The sequence below is a fragment of the Miscanthus floridulus genome, chromosome 7 (assembly GCF_019320115.1).
Source record: "Miscanthus floridulus cultivar M001 chromosome 7, ASM1932011v1, whole genome shotgun sequence".
Classification (NCBI taxonomy): Eukaryota; Viridiplantae; Streptophyta; class Magnoliopsida; order Poales; family Poaceae; genus Miscanthus; species Miscanthus floridulus.
In genome coordinates, this window is record NC_089586.1 from 12,758,163 (window position 1) to 12,770,806 (window position 12,644).

A 12,644-nucleotide genomic window follows, 5' to 3' on the forward strand; every position below is an offset into this window, starting at 1 on the left:
GCTCGGGGGCTTGTCGGTACGGGACCCACGGGATACCCCGCAAGGAAGGGAGAAGACCTAGTCTAATTAGGATACTTCCCCTATACTCTTAGTAGCAGTATTATTCTGTAATCCTACTAGGAACTCTCATTGTAAACCGACTAGAACTCTGGCCTCCTGACTATATAAGGGAGGGCAGTGCTCCTTGGATCGGGAGTTCGGAGAACAATTGTACAACACAACACTTGACAATCAATCCAACGCAAAGGCTAACGCCGACTGGACGTAGGGCTATTACTCGATCAACGATCGAGGGTCCGAACCAGGATAAATCGACTGTCTCTTGCGTTTACCGTCGAGTTCTGCGTACGCTGAAGCCCGAACATACTGCCCCGGGGACCCCCGTGGCAGGCTATCGGTGGTCAAACATCGACATGGACCCAAACAGACCCTGAATACCCTTATAACACAATTCTATTTATGCACAAGGCAAGTGCACCTATCTTTAGTTTTACTTTAGTTTCTTTATTGTTTATGCTATTGTAATTAAAAGAGTGAAAATTTTGAAAAAAAATTAAAGTATTCCTATTCCACCTTAAGCTTTGTTTGTCGACACTCAACCCATCCAAATCCAGCATGGATTGGGGGTGGCGTATCAGTTACGATGAACTAGCAGGGTGGGATATTCTCTAGGAAATATATCTAACATCTAGAAATCATCTAATCATATGTGATGCGTGCGTCTGGATTGAGATTGATATAATATCTATTGCTTAGGAAATATATCTAACATCTAGAAATCATCTAACCACCGCTTACACCCACCAGCTGCTATCGAGCGGCCTATGATATATCTAATATCTATTGCTCGATCACGGGTGTGCTATTATTTCTTTTCTTTTCTATTATTATGGCGACACCGGCATCATTCAATGTAGCCGAGCGACTCGTATAGAAAAATGAGGCACATGCCTATGTCATGTGAAGCTTTTATATATTTATATCAGAAGAGGAGACACTGAAAGCGAAATCATGTTAAAATCGGAATTGGTTACAGGGTATTATTGAAAGTGATATTGGCAAAAGAGTTAGGACGACCTCACCTAGTAGATATCTAGAAAGTAAGTGATATTGATTGTAGAGTTAGCACCTCGTCTGGTATCTAGAAAAGTCAAAACAGTAAAAAAAACGGAACGAGTATGGCGATCGATCCTTGGTGGTGGATTGGAGGTTACAGCATCGTCGGCCCTTGGCAGTGGTCACTGGTCAGCAACTTACTACGGTGATTATTTGTCGTATCGTCATCGTCGTCGTGGCCGTAAAACACATTTGGTCGTCGCCTCGTCAGACAGCTAGTTAACGTGTGTACACAGTTCTGGAATCTCAGGAATTTTTCATCGCGACCGCCGACCTGCCAGGTCAGCTGAATGCTTCTGTATGCATGGGACAGAGGCGGTCTTGCCGATTGACCAGATAGATAGACTGTGGATCCTAGCTATGAATCTAGGATGATGATGACGATATGATGAGAAGGGAACGAGCAACCAATTGATCATAATTGAAAGGAGTAAAATTCACCATCAGTCTCTAAACTTGACAGGCGGTGTCATTCCGAACCTCCAAAGTGATATATGTAGGTCCCTAAACTTAGGCAATAGTGTCATCTTAGTCCATGAACTTCCAAGGTGACTGCCACCGCGGTCCCTAAGCTTGGTCGTTAGTGTCATTCTAATTTACGCTTAATGTAGTACGCTTACTGTGCGTTTGATGTGGACACGGCATGTGGAATATACCTATATTTTAACATTTTGGAGGAGTAAAATTCACCGCATGACCCTAAACTTGGCTGTCAGTACCATCGTGATCCACAAACTGATACATAGGTCTCATGTGTCAAAGATGAGAAATAAAGAGAGAGAGACCCCAACATGTTGGGTCCACATCTAATGCACAACATCAGCGTATAGAATGGGTCCCTATTTAGACCTACACTAGACAAGACTCAACCAAGATTATAGTTCGGGATGACATCGTTGGCCAAGTTTACCTCACGATGGACTAAATTCTAGTAGTCCTAATTCTAGTCCAATGATCCATACGCGCCCTTTAACCAATGGCAAAACCCAGTTCAAGTAGGTTCATTTCAGATGTAATATTACACTATATCCATCAGTGAACCGGTGATTATTTTTTAGATAAAGGGATTAAATCCAGCCTCTGCATTCATATTTCATACATGAATGTATATAATAGCCAAAGTGAATCAGTGATAATAACAATAGATAATATATGTACATTGGTATCGCACAAGCACTTGATCCCATTACAACTAAGGGCGAATTGCCGCCAGTGTGTTCCTGATGTATGACATGGTAGGCCTCACGTCTGGATCATCTTGAACGCAACGGAGGCCTATATGAATGCATCTTCCCACCTCTCCTCTGGGAGCATCACCCATTCTTGGATCCTTCAACTGCTCAGCAGTTCCCTGAGTCCAGTGCTGTCGAACCTTCACCGAAAAAAGTAAGAAATAACTTATGGGTTGCCAGTGAGAAGAAAATAACCACAAGTATTTATAAATTAAAAACTGACATTTTCATCATATCTAAAAATCTAGAGTGTGCACTAATTACGCTGAGTCTTCTACCGTACAGTTTCTTTTGGTTCTATTGTAATAGCTAGTATTGTTGATAGAGACCATTTTTTTTTCCGACTAATAATTAGATAGATACCAGCAGGCAGGCTATATCTTTGATGGAGACAAGGTAGAGTAACATTTTTACTTACATATGTAGGGAGGTCATCAGCATCTTCTCTACGAAATGATGTCGCTTTGCAGCCTGTTACAATCTCCAGAAGTACTACACCAAAGCTGTAAACATCGGACTTCGCCGAGTACGATTTGCGGTGGAACAACTCAGGGGCGCTGTATGCACTGATAGTACCATACCATTAATTAATCAGTAAGCACACTGCCAGTGATCGGTTCTGCTCATCACAAGTCACCAGAAACACATGGAACTTTTTTTTTTGAATGGGTTAAACACATGGAACTAAGCAGTAAAGGCAAGTGCAATGGCTGCAAAATGAACTCACCGTGTTCCCTCGAAGCTCTCCGCCTTCCCTTCAGACTGGCCTTGATCAAGCAGAGTTGCAAGACCAAAGTCTGAAATTTTGGGGATCAAGTCATCGCTAAGTAGGATATTACTAGGGTCTATATCACGATGAATGATTCTGCAATGCTCATGCAGATATAGCAATCCTTCACAAATCCCTTGCAGGATGCGAAGACGTGAAGGCCAGTCGAGCACTCCGTACTTTTCATCTTCAGCTGCACACACCTCAGATTCATGGCTGGTAAGACCAACATGCATCTTATACAAATGGCACTATTCTTATGATAATTATGTCTGCAACCACTTATATTACAAGAAAAAACATACCGAAAAGAACTGCATCAAGGCTACCACCGGGCATATATTCATAGCATATTAGGTTGTTGTTATTCCCTATGCAGGATCCCATCATCCTTATGATGTTCGGATGGTTAAGCCTCGCAAGAATTTTCACCTCATTTTTTAGCTCCTCAACTCCTGCCTCTGTGTTTGTTCTTTTGATTGCCAAATCACCAACATTTGGTAGTGTTCCCTGAGCAATGCCAAGGATGACAAGTTCTTCATATATACTAATTTAGCAGACTCACAACCAAAACTCCAAAAGGAAAACTAAGTACCTTGTAGATGGTCTTAGATTGGGTAGAGATGATACTATTTCGTTCAGCCAAATTGTTGGTGGCGACTCTGATAGCATCCAGATCTAAACTCCAATCACGGTTGGCTGTAAGCTTAGACCCTGGTGCATGCTCATGTTCTGTTACAAACAATTCTGATTGCACAAGTTTTTTCACGAATGAAATGATATATATGATCCTGATCATACATAAAAATCATGAATAATAAAATATTAACCGTACGTACCAAGTGCTAGCGGTAAATGCTTTCGTTGGCTTCGCCGATAACAAAATACTAGCAATGCAGAAATAAGCAGCAGCCCTCCAACAACAGAGACAGAAGCAATGATAGCAGTTTGTCTAGCTGTAAAAAGAATAGGGATCCATATTTAGTACAATAAAGTACTAAATAAACTCTTGTATTGATAGGAATAATGATCGAAACATACCTGAGCGAGACGGATCATCATTATGGGAAGTCCGAGTGTAGAAATCATTGATCCCATCGGCAAGTTGAACAGTATCGACCAAATCACCTGACCAGACAACACAGTCACTCTCTCCAAGCACGGTATAAGCATTGCATGAGCAATTCCCTAAGCACAACTCCTTGCACTCATCCAAGCTCTTGACCTGAACCAAGGTGGCGTTCAGTGTGTCAGGCACCTTGACAAGTGTCAACTTCTGAAACCCATTAGCCGAGGAGCAAGAAAACGATGCACTTCTCTTGCAGCCACGGGTGAAGTTCCTCCGGATCCAATCGTTCGGCGACGTATAGACAAACTCCGGTAGACATTTGCAGTCAGCATTGTAGCAAGCTGCGTTCGGACCGCAGAACGCGTAGGAATCACATGTAGACTGAGGCCAATGCCAGAAGTCCACCCACTCGTTGTCAGGGCTGCTGCTGTACGAGCGATTGGCAATGCCATCTGGCATCAGGACAGTTCGCCACTGGACTGATGTGTTTAAGGCTGTGAACCAGTAATATGCACTGCCTTCGCGGACACTCATGTTGAACATCACGTCGTTCGTCGACTTGAGATATGGCTGGCCATTGAAGCCTTTGCCACTCCATGGGCCAGTCCTGTACTGCAACTCATTGCCCTTGCGCAAGACCAGCCCAGGCAGTCGGCTCGGATCCATGCTGATGGTGTAGTCCCCAGAAGACGGGTCCGATTCGCTCTTCCATGATTTGAGCTGCAACAAGCCATTATTCGCCACCGACGTGTCGTACCCGATTCTCATGCCAGACAACCATGTGTCGCAGGGATGATCAAAGCTTTGCCACAGTGGTTGACTTGGAGTAGTACTCCTAGACATGGTGGTGTCGTTGATGATAAGGTTACCAGTGTCGAGAAGGAAGGCCTGTGGACTATTGGTGTTGAGTGTGCCACTTGACCACAGGGATACTCTCCTTGTATCCACAAGGTCAAGAGAGCTTTGGCTGAGGGTAAGGCTTACATTGCCTCCCTTTATTGGGCTGTCACGGTTTGCCACCCAGACGATTGTTTGAGGCTTTATGTAATTGTACCATATTCCTAGATATGTGTTGGCCCCAATTGTGAAGAAACCCAACACAAAAATACCTTGTGCTGAAACTAGTGTTTGCCCAACTTGCAAAGACTGCCCTATGGCCAGCGAGCCATCTAGAACAAGATATTTCAAGATGAAAACTGTGAGAATACGTCAAGAAAAAAGAGAACCAGGTATATGCATGGAAGATGCTTAAAAAAAGGTATATGCATGGAAGATATATATGGTTGCCATATTGTTTCTAGCTACTATTTCTTTCTCTCACCCAAAGAAAAACATAAATAAAGGGAGAACGAACCAGAAAAACAAAAAAAGTTTTAGGTATCTTGCACAATTTATACTACACTGGACCAAGACCAATTGGCATGATGTTAAAGTACCATTATTGTCCTGTTCGGCTGCCATTGATGCAGCAGCTGCTACAAGCTGTGGCTGCAATTTGCTCTCTGTGGTTACTGTATTAGCAGCAAGCTGCAGCGAACACTGATCTATCATACCATGAACAACATGTCACGTCATCAGTGCCATAGCAAGCAGGCAAAGGTTTGTACTACAGATTATTGCACGATGGACCACACTCAGACAAATCCAATAATTAACCATGGAGCACAAACTGCACTCGAAGAGGACTAGAACACCTTTAAATTTGGGCCCCCTTTGGAACAAAAGATGTACAATACACAAGAACAGAAAAAAAACGTCGGGATGACAAATCCTATAGGATTTCAAAACAAAGAAAAATTAGAAAGATGCCTTTGGAAACATTGCAGGGAAAAAATGAAACAAAACAATGAAGTTAGCTCATGTTTAGTTTCCTCCAAAATTCCTTTAGATCGCCCACTATTCCACATGAATTTCAAAGGAATTATTAGGAAGCATTAACCAAACCATTCCATGCGCGAACAATGACTCTACATAGGATTAATTGTGTACTTTTGGAGAGAGAGAGAGGTGTACTTTGTGACTGCGCCCGAGGCAGAGAAGCAGCAGCGAGCAGCAGCACTGAAACGAGGAGCACGGCCTTGAGCATCGTCCTCGAGCCGTCAGCTACGCAGGCCGGCCTGGAACTCGAATGGAAGCACTGATGAAATGGCGAGCGTAGCATAGATCCTGCAGTCCCACGCTTTGTACTTATATTAGTACGAAAAAATAGGAAAAAATCATCATAAATGTCCTTCACCTCTTGTGAAATTTAAATGGAAGCCTCCGTAGGATATTTGTGCAGTCTTTCTTTAGAAACAAATATGCTTTGACCATCAATTACTCTTACAATATACTGTTATCATCAATTGCTTCACAAACTGTGTGGTCTGTATTAATATTAAAAAGATATGTGACGTCTGTATTAAAAGAAAAGATATTTCCATCATTTTTTTGAATCGACTGGATGAATTTTAGCATCCACTAGTTCTCTTGGAATTCAAAAGTGCCCCAAAGTCAAGTGAAACCAATTAAACCAAGGAGTTATTTGGATAGGAATTGATGATGACCTCTGATGAGTCGTCCTATGTACTTCTCGGCCGTATATTGTGCTAACATCATCTGGATCAACCCATCCTATTCCTATTCCTAGCTAATAAGGTCGTCGTCGGTGGGAACACACACAGTAATTGCAAGGAAAGGTAGAAAGCTTACAATGTCCAATGACTGTTACACATTTCACATCATAGAGCTTTAGTTGAAAATAATTCCACTGCAAATAAAGCTGGTATTAGTGTATACTGCAGTCCTGCCAAAGCATGCATGGCTTGATACCAAAATTGAAAGCAAGAATGACTAAAAGAATAGTAGTAGTAGTAGTTAGGATATTTCGTGACTTGGAAGCCCAGAAGATAGACAGCATATTTGAACTAGCCTGTGGTCCGGTATACCGTATACGGCTTGCTAGTTGAAAAGTCAACACCGTATTTACCTGGAACCCAGGAAATTCTACACAGATGATTTTTCAGAAGCATCTAGATTTTTTTCCAAGCTGGTTTGAATTGAGGCCCACCTCTAGAAATGCTAAGCTAGGCTATAGTTGCGGATCATCCCTGGAAATCCATTTATTTTCAGGGATGGCTGCATAGGAGGACCTGCCCTGGAAACACTATTTTCTCCCATGTTAATGTTTGTTTCTAGGAACACCCCGTGTTAATGTTTTTTTTTACTTCAATTATTGCAAAAAGTACTTTATCTCCACTGTAATCCATATTTAGTAATTGGGTTGATTATAATGTTATCCACTGCTAATGTTAAACTTATTTTTGGTACAATTTTGTTACAATATTTATATATTCTATAATTCATGTCAAATGTTATATTGGATCGCCCCATTAAAAGGGCAAGTTCTTTGGTCACCACTAAAAAACTTCATATGCCGTGTGGACCATCAATTTATTTTTTCGGATCGTATGGACCACTAATGTCATATTTGCATATAACAGCTCCTAACGGGAGGATGAAATGTCCCTTTTGCCCTCGAATGAACCTGGGGTAGAATTTTTCACTGGTTCCTTGTATGCCACCACCGACAGTCCTAACTGTCCTGTTTTTTTGTGCCAAATAATAGAGAGCAATTAGGAGGAGGAAATATCATAGAACATTAGGAATATTGCTAACCTATGGTAAACTAAAACTGTTGTGATAAACTACAGTACAAGAAGGAAAAAAAAAACAATATCGCATGAAGTGTTACCAGCAACAACAGAAACCAACTGCCTCCACTCAGTGTGATACTCAACAAATAGCTGAACCAGGTTCTGAATGCCTTTCAATTTTGATCCTGTTTCTGACTCAGCCTTTGAAAGTTCTCATATTAGTTCTTTCAGTTCCGGCATCCAGTACCGATAGAAACCCTGGTTGTAACATTTAAAATGTCTTAGGACTTCAGTTCTTAACATAGATCCCAGTTTGAATCGAACATCTATGAATCATATTCAATAAATTTGCCATGTGTTCAGACAAAGTAAAAGAAATATGCAGTAACTTAGCACAAAGGATGAAAGAAAGAAGCAACACAGATTTCAAAACTAGCCCCAAGCGAACTGTCCAAGTTCAATAAATGCCAAAACCAGAGGGCTGAACTTTGAGGAATGATGATAACGTACCTAGATTATACAGTATACACGCTATTTGTAAAAGAAATAGCTGAATCAGAATCTGAAGAATGCCTTTCTTTTCTTTTTTGTTAGTATAGTAGTAGGTAGTAAGATACACGCTATTTGTAAAATGGGTAGATATATATTTGCAAACCAAATATGCAACAGTAGCAGGTAGCAGCTCACTTATATACTTATTTACACTTAAATACAAGAGGGAAAAAACATTGTGATTACCTTTTTTGTAGACTGCAACTCATAGTTTCTGGAAAAAAAAATCCTGAAGAAAGCTGTTATTCTACCTGGTGAGAGCAAGGCTCGTTCGGTTAGGGGTGAATGACACCGGGAATCATTCCAGCCAATGAAAGCTTGTAGCTTGTATAAATTAACTTGCAATTCCGGCCGGAATTTTTCCTGGGAGCCATTCCTTGCGAAACGAACGGGGCCTAAGTTCAAATCCCTCTGTGCTGTGCATATCAATGTACTAACATGCATGGAACATCTGCTGGCAGTCTGGCACCCCACGGCACAGAAGTAAACTGGTGAAGCAGTCTCTCTGATGCATCTTCATAAAGAACAACTGATGAACTTTTCTGGTTTTCATCACTGCAGAAAAATGTAGCTTGAGTGCTTGACTGCTTGAGTCATTCAGGTTAGACAAAGAGCCAAAAGATTTCAAAGATCCCAAAGTAGAAAAGCAAGGCAGTATTCTGACGCTAAACACAAGGAAATAGTTTACAACAACCAAAAGGTGCAGCAATCCAGTTTATTGCATCAGATCTCTACTGATATACAATGCAATGTACTAAATTAAATTACCGCTTACGGAACTGGGTAGCATAATCTTGGCCAACTCCCTGAAATGAAGATGTTTCAGATGGTAACGCAACCGAGGACAACGGCCCCATCGCCATCGCCGTGGCCGTCGTCGGGGGTGGCGCCCTTGGGGACGGTGACGACGAGACCTCGGCGTAGGTGGCAGTGGCCAAGGCGTGGCGCGTGCAGGGCACGGGAGGAGGAAGCGCCAGCGGTTGAGCTCGAAGGCGGCGGCCCCGTCGTCGTCGTCGTCGTGGGCGCCGCAGGTGGAGAGGTCCCGCAGCGCTGCACATCCGCTGAGAAGGCTGTCGGCCGGTCCTCAACCTCAATGCGGGTACAAAGGGGCAGTATCACAAAAAATCTAACATCTGCGTGTACAGTTACGGTTCGGCTCTGGTGGAAAGAATGAACAGGTGTCGAGAGCTCGGTCGCTGCTCAGTCGTGTGTTTGTGTCGTGTTTTGATCGGTTCGTGGTTCGATGGGTTCGTCTTGAATCGGATCTTGATGAGTCGATTTTCTCCATGGGGCACCCTGCTTTTTCTTTTATAGGCCACAGAAAAGCACGGGTTACAGCAGAGGAAAAGGGAGAAGAAACAGAGAGCGAAAGGCTTCTAGGATTTCCGGGTCCTTCTTCTCCATCATGCGGGTCCCGCCGACCCTGTTGATGTCCGTCACTGGTGCCATACGCAGGCGTTGTCTGCCGGTCATGGCGTTCCATTCCGACGCAGCGGACGTCGTGGTGAGCTAACGCGCCTGTCATTGTTCGTACGGGGTTAGGCAGAACAGTACCGGTACGCCCAACGCTGCTTTTGATGTGAATCCTCCGGTATGGCCCGTCATGGCCACGAGCTACATCGGGGCTGCCGGTCTCTTCCCTAGTGTCAGAGATTTGACCCAGGCTCATACGCTTGGACCTAGAGTGATTGGCGGTGGTATGGGTCTTCGTCGAGCGAGATGGAGCCCGCGACCTCGGAGTCGGGCGAGGCAGAGCACGAACCCAAGGCCCGGGCGAGGCGGAGCTCGCTGTCTCGGGGTCGGGCGAGGCGGAGCCCATGGCCTCGGGGTCAGGCGAGGTGGAGCCCTCTCCCGGAGGCCGAGCGAGGCGGAGCCCACAACCTTAGGGTCGGGCAAGGCGGAGCGCAAAACCAAGGGTCGGGCGACGGGGCCCGTTGAAAGGTCCTTATGGGGTTTTGGTAATTGAGTGACAACCTAGGTGGACTAATTGTGTTTATGTGAGATACACATGTGATTAGTTCACAGGTACATATGTGTGACCAACATATGCCATGAAGGTGAAAATGGCTTGGAGATGTTGCAAAGCCCACACATGTGATGATGAAGGAGTTCATTGCACATAAAATATGACATTGAGTCATGTGATCAAGGTGGAGAAGATCAAGACAAGACTTGGCTTGATGGACCGGTTGCAAGCGTGAAGGGCAAGTCAGAGGCTTTTGAGCGATGGACCGCGTGGCGGTGAAGCTTGAGCAAGACTAGGCGCCGATGGACGAAGGCAACGGTGAAAAGCAAGTGAAGTCAAGATCGATGAACCAATATGATCACGTGATGATATAAAGTGGATCATATCATTGTTGATCGTGTTGGTGCATGTGTTGCATCGACATTGGAGGAGATGGAATGGAATGCGCAAGGCAAAGGTATAACCTAGGGCATTTCATTTCACCGGTCATAGGTGTGTAGAGAAGTTTATGACCGGGTTTAGAATAGATGGCCGTACTATCAAGATGGGCAAACTTGTTTGCATATCGGTCATCTAGTGCCACTCGAGTGGTCTAACTTTGCATCGTTGCTAGGATTGAGTGGCGTGGCAAGTTGAGTGGCTAAATCCCTTGAAAATGTTTGTGAAAATATGCTAACATATGTGCACAAGGTGATACACTTGGTGGTTGGCACATTTGAGCAATGGTGAAGAAGTTAGAGGTGAAAAGGAGTTAGTCGCACCGGTCACAGAGTGACCGGGCACGTCCGGTATGGTGACCGGACGCGTCCAGTATTAACGATGAACTCAGCGACCGGACGCGTCCGGTGTGAATCAGCAAAATCGGTGTTCGGTGAGACAGTTGATCGGACGCTGGCCGCGTCCGCTCCGGAGTGACCAGACGCGTCCGGTCATCCATGGGTGCTTACTGTACTCGATCGGACGCTGAGGCTCAGCGTCCGGTCAGTTTCTAACTGTTGCGTCCGATCGGCCCTGGAGGCTTACTGGACTCGACCGGACGCAGCGGCTCTGTGTCCGGTCATTTCGAACAGTGCATCCGGTCGGACATATCAGAGAGCCGTTGGAGGCAACGATGGGACACGTGGCGGTCTGGTAGCTACCGGACGCGTCCGGTATGGTGACCCGACACGTCCGGTATTCACAACCGGTGTGTCTAGTTAGTAGGATCGGAGCATCCGGTCGTCCCGACTTTTGCCCAGTGAAGGGGTAACGGCTCTATTTGTTCGTGGGGTTATAAATAGAAGCCATGGTCAGCCTTGGGCCGATAGCTGAGCACACTAGAGCCTTGGTGGCTTGTGTAGTAGTACTTGGGAGCCCTCCATCTCACATATACTTGATAATGATCATTCGATTGTGTGAGAGAGCGATTCTAGTGCGATTGCATTGTGAGGTTGCATCGAGTAGCACTAGGTGATCGAGTTGTAAGTCGGTGGTGCTTGTTACTCTTGGAGGTTGCCACCTCCTAGACGGCTTGGTGGTGGTCTCCGTTGAAGCCCGTAATAAGCTTGTGCGGTGCTCCGGAGAAGAGCTTTGTGAGGGGCATTATGCTCGCCCCGTGGGAGCCGCGAAGAGCAACTCTAGTTGAGAGTGTCATTGAGCTACCCTCACTTTCGGGGTAGGTTCTTACGGTGCCCGACGTGTGGGCTTGGCGGGTGATGCCAATTAGCCGCCGAACCACCAAGTGAGCGGTCAACACAACGGGGACTAGCGTGTTGGCAAACACGTGAACCTCGGGAGAAAAATCATCGTGTCAACCTTGTTCTTCCCGTTGGTTTGCATCCTCGTTACACAAGCTTGTAATTACTTTTATATACATTGTGCTTGTGTAGTTGCTCTTGTCATTAGTTAGCTTATATAGCTTACTAGTTACCTTCTTGCTTGTGTAGCATAGAAGTAGCTCCCTTGCGTGGCTAATTTGGTTTGTGTGACCTTGTTAGTCACATTGCTTAGTTTGTGTAGCTAAGTAATTGCGCTCTCTAATTTGGCATTGGTTGCCTTGTTATTGAGCATTGTTAGTGAACATTAGGTGGCTTTCTGCTTTTGCTTACTAGCATGTGTAGGAGCTCCCTTGTTGCTTAAAGTACTAGTGGCATAGGTTTATGTGACCTTGCTTCTAAAATTGGTTAGGTGGGCTTTAGCTAGCCCGGCACCTTTGTTGCTTAATTAGTATCTTTAGAAGGTGCTAGAGAACATAGATAGATGGGTGTAGTCTTGGCTAGACCGATAGTTTTAATTCCGCACTTGTTTCGGTTAGCCAACGTGATTA

General features: G+C 44.6%; 1 protein-coding gene across 7 annotated transcripts; it reads right to left on the reverse strand.

Moving 5' to 3' along the window:
• Window positions 1-2,163: 2,163 nt before the first annotated feature.
• On the reverse strand, window positions 2,164-9,467 carry LOC136466539 (G-type lectin S-receptor-like serine/threonine-protein kinase RKS1). Of its 7 annotated transcripts, XM_066464982.1 has the most exons (11): window positions 9,142-9,467; window positions 7,920-8,928; window positions 6,878-6,935; window positions 6,200-6,352; window positions 4,159-5,355; window positions 3,957-4,073; window positions 3,713-3,864; window positions 3,423-3,627; window positions 3,076-3,310; window positions 2,767-2,914; window positions 2,164-2,488 (listed from the first exon to the last, which is right to left on the reverse strand). In XM_066464982.1, exons 4-11 carry the CDS (start codon window positions 6,345-6,347, stop codon window positions 2,309-2,311), a joined length of 2,382 nt encoding a protein of 793 aa, XP_066321079.1. In that variant the 5' UTR covers window positions 6,348-6,352; window positions 6,878-6,935; window positions 7,920-8,928; window positions 9,142-9,467; the 3' UTR covers window positions 2,164-2,308. The 7 variants fall into 7 exon arrangements, with proteins under 7 accessions (XP_066321079.1, XP_066321075.1, XP_066321074.1 ...); XM_066464978.1 differs by having other exon boundaries at window positions 6,200-8,079; window positions 8,625-8,928; XM_066464977.1 differs by having other exon boundaries at window positions 6,200-7,769.
• Between the last annotated feature and the right edge of the window lie 3,177 nt (window positions 9,468-12,644).